We start from the raw sequence: 10,046 nt of genomic DNA, 5'->3' as shown, positions 1-10,046 counted from the left end.
CTCCGCCAGAGACGCGGGTCGAGCTTCGAGAAACCGGGGGTGGGGGAGGGGAAGCGCGCGGGGAAGAAAACCCACCGAGGCGGGGACTGGCCCGGCGGGGAGGGGCGGCGGGGCCGGAGCCCCTCTCGGTTGGACGGACTCCCCATGGCCAGAGGCTGAGCTGCACTCCCGCCGGCCGCTCCCCAGGGGAAGGGGGAAAAAAGAGCGGAGAGGAGCGAGGCCGCCAGCGAGCGAGCGGGCGAGCGCCGGGGCAGCGGCAGGCGCCAGAAGTTTGCGATTCGGCCGCGAGCGGACTTGCGCGCCCGGACTGTTCGCCGCGCCAGCGCCGGCGGGAAAGAGTGGGGCCGCCCGGCCGCGGCGCACCGGCTTTGTCATGATGGCCAGCTACCCGGAGTCCGAGGACGCCGCGGGGGCCCTGCTGGCCCCGGAGACCGGCCGCGCCGCCAAGGAGCCCGAGGCGCCGCCGCCGCCGCCGCCGCCGAGCCCGAGCAAGGGCGGCGGCGCCGGGACAGCGCCCGAGAAGCCCGACCCGGCGCAGAAGCCCCCGTACTCGTACGTGGCGCTGATCGCCATGGCGATCCGCGAGAGCGCCGAGAAGCGGCTCACGCTGTCCGGCATCTACCAGTACATCATCGCCAAGTTTCCGTTCTACGAGAAGAACAAGAAGGGCTGGCAGAATAGCATCCGCCACAACCTCAGCCTCAACGAGTGCTTCATCAAGGTGCCGCGGGAGGGCGGCGGCGAGCGCAAGGGCAACTACTGGACGCTGGACCCGGCCTGCGAGGACATGTTCGAGAAGGGCAACTACCGGCGCCGCCGCCGCATGAAGCGGCCCTTCCGGCCGCCGCCCGCGCACTTCCAACCGGGCAAGGGGCTCTTTGGGGCCGGAGGCGCCGCGGGCGGCTGCGGCGTGGCGGGCGCGGGGGCCGACGGCTACGGCTACCTGGCGCCCCCCAAGTACCTGCAGTCGGGGTTCCTCAACAACTCGTGGCCGCTCCCGCAGCCGCCCTCGCCCATGCCCTACGCCTCCTGCCAGATGGCGGCGGCCGCGGCGGCGGCGGCAGCGGCGGCGGCGGCCGCGGGCCCGGGCAGTCCCGGCGCCGCCGCGGTGGTCAAGGGGCTGGCGGGCCCGGCCTCGTACGGGCCGTACTCGCGCGTGCAGAGCATGGCGCTGCCTCCCGGCGTAGTGAACTCGTACAACGGCCTGGGGGGCCCGCCGGCCGCGCCCCCGCCGCCGCCGCACCCTCACTCACACCCGCACGCACACCATCTGCACGCGGCCGCCGCGCCCCCGCCAGCCCCGCCGCACCACGGGGCGGCCGCAGCGCCCCCGGGCCAGCTCAGCCCCGCCAGCCCGGCTACCGCCGCGCCCCCGGCGCCCGCGCCCACCAACGCGCCCGGCCTGCAGTTCGCCTGCGCCCGGCAGCCCGAGCTCGCCATGATGCATTGCTCTTACTGGGACCACGACAGCAAGACCGGCGCGCTGCACTCGCGCCTCGATCTCTGAGAGTCCGGCGGCGCACGCCGGCTGCGAGGATGCAGGGACGCGCGACGCCGGCCTTGGCCGCAGCCACCGCCGCCGGCCGGGCCGCGCGCCCGCGGGGGCCGCCTCCTGAGCCAGCGCCCGCGGCCCCTCGGCGCCTCCTCACTCCCCTGGCTCCTCTTGCTCCCCTTTGTCTCCTTCGCTTCGCCTCCTGTGCTCGCCTCCCTGCCCTCTGTGCCCTTTCGCTCCTCCCGCCCGCAGGCTGCCTCTCCGCGCGCTTTCTGCAGGCCTCGTCTCCTCCCCTCCCCCCGGCACCCCAGCGTCCCGGCTGGACACCCCGATGCCAAAATTCAAGGCGGAGAGGACGTGCCGGGGCCGAGGTGCCGCCGGGCGTCAGCAGCGCGGACCGTCTCACAGGTTGGTGCGCTCGCGCTCGGCCTCCCCGCCGGGCCGCCGCGCAGTCCTCGCCTCGGAGCGCGGGTCTGGGCCAGCAGCGAGCCCCGCGCCGCCGCCGGACAGAGGGACGAACGTTTGCTTGCTCGGTCCCCTCTAGAAGCTGTGCAGAAGTCGCTCTCCGGGGCCCACTGGCCGGGGCCGGGGTTGGGCGGCCTGCGCCCGGGTTGACACCACGTCCCGGCTCGGAGAAAGGCTGCGTTTCCTTCGCTCTCGGTCCCGGCGCCTCGGGCCCCTGCAGGCCCCGCGGCTGGCTAGATTTTTTTTTTTTTTTTTTTTTTTTTTTTTGTTTAAAAGATCGGGAGGGCTATTTTTGATAATATTTAAAAGTAATTGTTCAGTAAGAAAACTCACCGGGAAAACCGGCGAAGTATTGTGGCCTTGGAGTTTGCTAAAGCAAAACATGAACATCTTCTCTTCCAGGAGATCTGAAGTAGAATTCCTGTTGGGCCTTCAAAAAGCTGTGTTCAGAGAGGTAGGAGAATATGCTCAGTAAAATATGGTTTCTTGTACAAATTGGGGGATTCTCCCCCCCCACCACCTATTTTTAAAAAATCAAAAACAAATTGTCCCGGATCTTCCGACGCAAGCCCCGCGCGCCCGGAGATCACAGCCGGCCTGGAGTGCGCTGCAGGGACAGCTCGTCCTCTCCCTGAGTTTTGTTTTTCAAACGTCTGGCTTCTCGCACCTTGGGCAGCAGTCGGACCGGCCGGGCTTGTGGCCCAGAGCCGGCCTGGCCTGCCCGAAATTCCTAGACCTGGTTGTCCTGTAGTGTGTCGTTTGAAGGACCAAATTTTCTAGAGAGAACTAGAGCACTTTTGTTGTTTTGTTTTTGTTGTTGTTTTGTCAATACCCAAATAAATTTCTTGTTCTTTCTTTTAACACGGACTTATATTATTTCCGTCATGCCTAAGTTTGTTCAGCGGCTAGTTAAGAGAGGGAGATTTTTCAGCAAAGTGTTATCCCCTTTCAGATAAATACGGGTGGAGGGCAGCCGGAGAGGGGGGGCATTTGTGGTTGCCGCTGCGGCTTTCTTTTCTTGGGGATTGCTTGTTTTCAGTGTCATTGCTGGTGTGTTGTGGCGGGTTAACCTCATCAGAGACTTTGTCTGCTGTGGTTCGTTCAGAAGGTGCGACTGCAGTTAGGATTTGTTGTGGGTTTTGCACCCATGCAGGTTTGTATTTTATTTTTTACGCATTCGTACTAGGGATGTGGACTGTGTTTTCCTTATATTGTTCTCATGCTTAAAATTTTTTCCAGTCAAATATAACAGCTAGAAAAGTTTATTCCAAGGAGGTAAAATCCTGTTTGCGAAAATGCTCTGTAAACTGAAAACCTCTGTACAGATATAATGAGTGGCTTATTATTTTTAATAATCATAATTCATTTACCCTGAGACTTGTAAGAGATTTGGGAGCATCAGAAAGGGGTGAACATACTGCGTGGCTGTAGAAATCGAATCTTTTTTCTTTCTTTTCCTTTACTGAGACTCTTCAAATAACGAAATAAGACTGGTGCTTCCCCTGAGGGACACCAGCCCACCCAGTTGCAATGGGGGGGGGAGCAGAGGCAGGATTAGGGATGGTTCCCCTTCAGTCCTCCAGTGGGACTGAACTTGGGCTGGACCCCACACCCAGCCAAGTGTCCCTCACTGCCCCCCCCCCAGCTCTGAGCCTGACAACAGTGGCTGTAGGTCCTGTCCTTCCAGTGGTCTGGGAGTGGCTGCACGCTGACGCTATAGGATGGAGCCCGTAGGCCTCCCACTTCAGCCCATACTGGTTGGTGGTCACTCCGAAGACCATCAGGGGGGGATCCTTGTTAGGAGTAGTAGGGCCCAAGGGGAAGTGGCTCTGGCTCACAATGGACCCCTCCTCCCTTGAGCATCCTGGGGAGGCTGGAAGGCCTAGGATGAAGCCACAGAGGTTCTGAGGAGCATCACCATGAGACAGGGACTGGAGCCTGCCTGGGCCAGGGGATCTGGGAAGAACAGGCTGGACAGAGACGCTCAGCCGCGGCGGGAAGCCCAAGAGGCAGGTCAGGCCTGGTGTCTTGGCACTTGTGGTGCATTTGTCTGGATGACTAAGGGGAGTTGCAGAAAAGAAAGTGGGCTGCTGCGTGCTTGTCTGTCTGTGCTCTCTGTGGTGTGAGCACGTATCCCACGGGCAGCCTGTGCCTGCTGCAAATGTGTGCGTACTAAGTCGGTATCCTGTTGACAGGGTGGGAAGTGTATACGTCCGTCATTCACCTTTGGAGAGGGCATATATTTGGGACATCATAGTAATTGTATAGCTAGTACTCAGAGAGTGCTTACCGAAACCACCATGTATGTTGCATTCATAAGTCCTTGGCAATGTGTGCAGTTATATTCTAGGTATATAATCCTGGCTTGCTGAATGATAACGGAGAAGACATACAGAGCCTTTGCTTCAGCTGGTTGAGGCTCTCTGTTCTGAAGCTGGCTGTCAGCACCAACCAACTGCTGTCCCAAGCAGATAAAGCAGGGGAGGTTGAGCCTTCAGTGAAGTGGGGAAATTAGCCTAGGCCAGCCCTGGAGGACAGAGGCACCCTAGGCTGGGGAGAGCAGCAGCCTCACCAAGTACAAAGGATGAAATTAAGGAATTGGTGAGGGATTCCTGGTCTACACAGAGACTGGGGAGGTGAGAGAATGGAGCCAGATCACACCCCACCTCCCCAGATGCCCAGAGAAAGACATTGGTGTCTATCTAATTCCAACCCTAGGGGTTTCTCCAAAACCTATAGTTTCCTCAAAAATCTATAGTTTCCTCATTCCCCCCCAGCCCCCCACCCCACCCCATGCTAAAAGTTCAGGGCAATGGCTGACTTTTCTCATCTCTCATTTCCTCTCTCTCCTCTTCCTCTTTGCACTTTTGAGTTTCTGTTAGAGAAGATGACTTAAGAAATTCCCTGAGGGAAAAAGTATTTAAAAGAGTTCCTGATATGTAGCAATTATGCCTTAGCTTATACAGTCTAGCCTAGATATCCAGAACATGTGGGTATATGTAGATATGTTTGTCAGGGTGTACAATGTAAATACAATGTAAATAGTTTGATACAAATACCCTGCCAACTCCTGCACGTCCTGGATAATGAGTTGCTGCACATGTTATTGAATGAGAAGTATGTGTGTGTTTGTATGCATGTAAATATCCTCACACCACTGACAAAATGAGCCCCCCTCCTCACATTTACACACCAATTCTTGGTCACCCCTGTACCCTAAAACTGCCCAGCCAGAATACTCGGGTTGTCTTGGGGACCCTGGAGAAATCTTTGCCAGTGCAGTACATGCACCAAGGGACTGTGGGATGTAGACCTAGAGGATTCTCTGAATGGCCCCCTACCCTACTCCAGAGGGTGTCCTGGGCCTGCTTCCTCCTTGCATAAGTAAAGAGTTCACTGCCCTGCAGATCCAGTTTGGGTGGACATGAAGCCTGGCATCTTTCCCTTGAGATTAGGGTCCCCGGGCCCTTGCCTGGGCCTCTCACTAGCAGAGGCTGGAGTGCCTATATTCAAGGAGCCCCCTAGTGGTAGGTGGAAATTAGGGGAGGACCCGGGCTTCTTGCAGCCAGGGGGGCAGGAAAGAATGGACCAGACCCAAGAAAACTAGGTCAGACCCAAGAAAGTCTGCCTGTGAATGAACTCTTTTCTTAATGGAGGCTTGCAGCACCGGAACCACTGAGCCAGGCTCAGGAGCCCTGCAGTGCTCTCACTCTGTGGAGCTAAACTAGTGGTGACCATGTCTTTTCATTCCTGCTGCCTCCACAGGGCAGGCTCTTGGAGTAGCCTGTGGAACCTATAGGAAGGGAGGGGACCAGGATCCCCCACCTCCCCTGTGTGATAGGGACCAGAGACTTGGAGCAGTTGGGAACAACCTTCACATCTCCAGTTCTCCCATAGGGACAACCAGAAATTAAGGATTCTTGAAACTAAGCAGTCTTATTAACGTTCTGCTTCCTAGAGAGAAGGCTCCACTCTGTTGCAAAAGAGTGTCTGGGCCCCAGGAACCCCAAATATCTTCCTTTACATTTAAGGGAACTGGAGTCCTGAGAAGGGGTCACCTAGCTATCTGTGGGGCAAAGAGCCTCAGAAATTTTGAGGAGAGACCTGAAAGCGCTGAGCCCAACTGCCTACTTGAGCTCTTCCAGTGGCATAGGCTCTGCTGCCATATGTTGGGGGAGCTCAGTGGATGAAGGGGGAGCCAACCAGAGGAAAAGGTGGCACAGGGCTAGGCAGATCGTATCCAGGGACTTCCATGATGGCTGTTTGCTGCACAGTCTCAGCTTGGTAATAAGCTCTGGCAAGCTTGTTCTGGGACTATGTCACCCCAGGGATGTGGCCTGTGTGGGATGGGGCACCGACAGTGGCCTGTTCAGCTCCAAAGAACCAGCGTGGAGCCCAGCAACCTCCTTAATAACTGTATGACCTTGTGCAAAGCACCCCTGCTGAATTTTCGTTTTCTCGCCTATAAAATAGAACAAATTATACCTTGCAGGGTTATTACAATAATTACATGTTTATAGTAGGTGGTTTTCCTTCCCCTATTGAAGGAAAGACGAAAGGAACGAAAGCACCTTGGATAGTAACCGTGCAGGGTCTGACATCCTAACCCAGTGGCCTCGACCACTCCTTTGAGCCCCAAGAGCCCAGACCACCAACGACCTTCCTAGGTCCGGACCCAGACAACTGCGTCTACCGGCCCCAGCCCCTTGACCTGGGGGTAAGGTACATTCTGTCGCCGTCGTGATGAACACCCCAGCCCGGGCTCCTCCAGCCGCCCTCTGACTTCTCCTAAGGCCGTCTTCACCTATGCGCAAGGTTTTCTTCGAGAAAGAGCCGGCTGACCTGCGAAGCGACACCGACTCAGGCGCTTGGGGCCAGGCACGGCCACCACTCGGGGCTCGTGGGCCGCTTCCTGCCGGCCTTGGATGCCTCCCTCTGGGACGCGGGATTGTTTGAACTCCCTCCCGGCCCCCCCTTTTCAGAAAAGCTGTAAGTAGCCACGGGGCGGGAGGTTTCAGAGGTCAGCTTGTGGGAGAGGCTCCCTTCGGTCTTCGTGGAAAAACGGGAAACGTGAGGGGCAAACGCAGGAAGCGGGTTGGGCCGAGCTGCAGCGCGCAGCGGCGCCGCGGGACGGCGGGAGCGGGGCGGGGTGCGGCCCGCGGGGCGGGGTGGGGCCCGCGGCTCGCCAGGCGCGGCCGAGCCCCCGGACCCCAGCGCGCAGGTGGTTAGCGGCGCTACGAGCGCACACCCTCGGGCGCTGGCGCGGCGCCTCCTCGCAGCCCAAAACAAAATTCGGGGAGAACGACGGGTCCTGGCTGAGCGCAGGGTGCCCCCCGCCGCGGGGCGGGCAGAGGAAGCGCAGGAGGCCACGGTCGTCCCCAAAGGAGCTGAGCGCGCGGGGCAGAGGCCCCGGAGTCCCCACGTCGGGAAGCGGGAAGCCGACTCCGGCTCTCCAAGCTGCGAGCGCAGCCCGACCTTGTGGTCCTTCGTAATAATCCTATCGAACCGGATAAAACAAAACCTTTCCCCGGGCTTTCCTCTCTGTGCGAAGGAAAATGACTTCTCCAGGCAGGCAAAGAAAAGGAAAGGGCAGGATCCCAGGAAACGTTCATCTCTACGGTGAGGAGGGAGGGGGAATGTGCTTTGAGCCTGTGTGTGCGTGTGTGTGTGCGTGTGTGTGTGCGTGTGTGTGTGTGTGTGTGTGTGTGTCTGGGGAGGGGAGGAAATTCGACATATTTTTAAAAATCTCCCCCCAACAACCGCCGAAGGCTGTGAGTGTGAGCAACAGTCAGGAAGCCGAGCCCCCGCCCGCAGTGACAGCGGGCCTTTGTCTTCTTTCCTGAAGCCCCCGCGACTGCTGACCGCGCGGAGATAAAGGCCGGGTCAGAGCCCGCGGGTTCCCGAGGGAGGGGTCGGCGGGCTGTCCCTCCGCCGCTTCCCCCGGCCGGCCTTGCTGGAACTGGAAGGGGGGCTGCAGGGCCAGGGGCTGCTCCCCCAGCCCAGGCTCCACTGAGGCAGCGATCCACGTGTCCGGCTGGGCCTGAAAGGCTCTGTCACTGAATTCCTTGGGCCCAGCGTTACGTTTTCCTATTGAAGGGCTCCTGAGGCGTGAGGGGCCGTGGCCCCCCAGCCGAACCACGCCTGGCTTACCCTCAGAAATGGAATCGTGCGCAATTTTTGCTGCGACCAGCGCTCGCGGCCGCTGGGCTCGGTTAGCCAGCAGGATCCGAACTCGTGCCGCGTCTGTCGCGGCTGCGCCCCGGGGAAAACTCCTCCAGCGCTCGGCCTCGCGTTTTCTGCGTGTGACTGCTCTCCTGTCGGTGGGACGGGGCTGCCGAGATGGCGGGAGGCAACCTGTGAGCCTATCTTATGGCTTTCTGTCACTTAGAAACGCGACACTGCCTTTGCCTGGCCGAGCCCTTTAACCTCCCAGGGTGCGCGCGGAGCCCTGCGCTCGCCGACGCGCTCAGGTGCTGTGAGCGCTGCGCCGCGAAGAAGCCTTCCAAGGGAGGCGGGCCAGACCTGCGGGCCACCTGCCGTGCAGGGAGGCAGGGGCTTCCAGCAGGCAGCCCGCGCCTCCCCGCACACCGTGTGGTGCCCCGGGCTCCCTGGCCCCCGCAGCAACCGCGTATTTTCCCAAGATGAGGGGAACCCTCGGTTCGCCTGCCTTCATGATGGCTTCTGAGGGTAGAGGACCGGGGCCGCCTTCCCTGAGCCGATCAGGGCCCCTTCTTTATCTTCCTTGGAAACGCGACCTGGGGAGGCAAAGAAGGACAGACCTAGGGAGTGAGGCACTGCAGCCTCCCACGCCCGGAGCCCCTCCGCGGCCCCCTTCTCCCGCTCTTTGCCCACCAGCTGACCTGGGGGATCTTGGTCCCCACTGAAACTGAAGCAGTCGGCCGACCAGATGAAAGATAAAGAAGCTGGTGGTGCCCAGGCGACAACCGGATCCGGGCCTCCCCGCACCCGGGAGCAGCAGGTCCGCTTCGGGGTGGCACTGACCCATTTGGAAAGAAACGGGTGAGTAGAGCAGCCTGTGCAGACTCTGCCTTCCTGCACGAACAATCCTGTTTACTGCGGAGTGTGCGTGCACGTCTTCATGAGGGTGTCCTGAATCCGTGTGCATGTATAGGCACATGTGTGTGCACTTGTCATACACCTAGGGAGACAGGCTTACACATTTATACACGTGTAATAGGCATGTGACCACGTTTGTACACTACTCTTGCATCTTCCCTTTTCCCACACTGTGGAGGCACCGATGGAGCTGGTGGCTCCTGAGTAGTAACTGTGCCTCACATTTACAGTTTTCAATCACGATTTTCACACTTACCCTAGGAAGTACTCTCCTTTGTAATTTTAGAAGGTGGAAACAAACTAAGAGAATTTAATGGGTGTATACAGTTTGTGAGACAGAGGCCTGCCAAAGTGCCCACCGACTATTGAAGGTGGATGTGCTTGCCGATATGCTCCAAGGCTGGCCTGTTAATCAGCCCAAGCGACCCCATGTCCATCAAGCGGGCCTTGGCCCTTTGCCAGGCTGCCCCAGATACCCAAGGCACTGCCCAGAGCCAGGTTTCAATTTTTTCTCTGATAAGTGCACTCTTCCAGAGCTCGGTGACTGGGTTCTCCAGGACAAAGGAGCTTGGGGCTCAGCTGAACGCCACAAAAGAGCACCAGAAGATTCCAGGGCCTGGTGGGCCACGTACAACTTGGTCCCAACACCTGGCGGGCCTTTGTCTCCAAGACAGCTATGTCAGTGAAACTCCGGTGACAGGATCCTTTCACCCTGGCAACAAACCCAGGAGCCTGGTGTCCCGCCAAAGCCGGAGGAGTGATGAAACTTGAATTCATTGAACTTCTGTCCGGAATCTCTAGAGACTGGAGCCCACTATGCCCATTTTACCGAAATGATTAGCTGGAGGCGGCAGCCTTGTAGTGAGTTTCCCCAAATTCAGCAGCCAGAAAGTGCCCAGGGTCGGGGTTGGAATCCCCAGTTTGCTGCATCCGGATCCCTAGACCACAGCCCCTCTGTCCCTAACATTGACGGCCGGGTCCCTGCTTGCTCCACGCCCTCAGAGTGCTGCTT

The 10,046-nt window shown here is 59.0% G+C and overlaps 1 protein-coding gene across 1 annotated transcript; it reads left to right on the top strand.

Moving 5' to 3' along the window:
- The first annotated feature begins 373 nt into the window (after window positions 1–373).
- On the top strand, window positions 374–1,507 carry FOXL2 (forkhead box L2). The gene has a single exon (XM_087824626.1). The coding sequence runs from the start codon at window positions 374–376 to the stop codon at window positions 1,505–1,507; it is 1,134 nt and encodes a 377-aa protein (XP_087680752.1).
- The last annotated feature ends 8,539 nt before the right edge of the window (window positions 1,508–10,046 follow it).

Source organism: Miniopterus natalensis, chromosome 15 (genome assembly GCF_054644295.1).
Source record: "Miniopterus natalensis isolate mMinNat1 chromosome 15, mMinNat1.hap1, whole genome shotgun sequence".
Taxonomy (NCBI): Eukaryota; Metazoa; Chordata; class Mammalia; order Chiroptera; family Miniopteridae; genus Miniopterus; species Miniopterus natalensis.
The sequence above is the reverse complement of the archived record's forward strand: the minus strand, read 5'-3'. Positions and strand labels throughout refer to the sequence as shown.

What these genes read in the sequence shown, in the direction of transcription:
- FOXL2 (XM_087824626.1), top strand. Translation starts at nt 374, where the DNA reads ATGATGGCCAGCTACCCGGAGTCCGAGGACGCCGCGGGGGCCCTGCTG.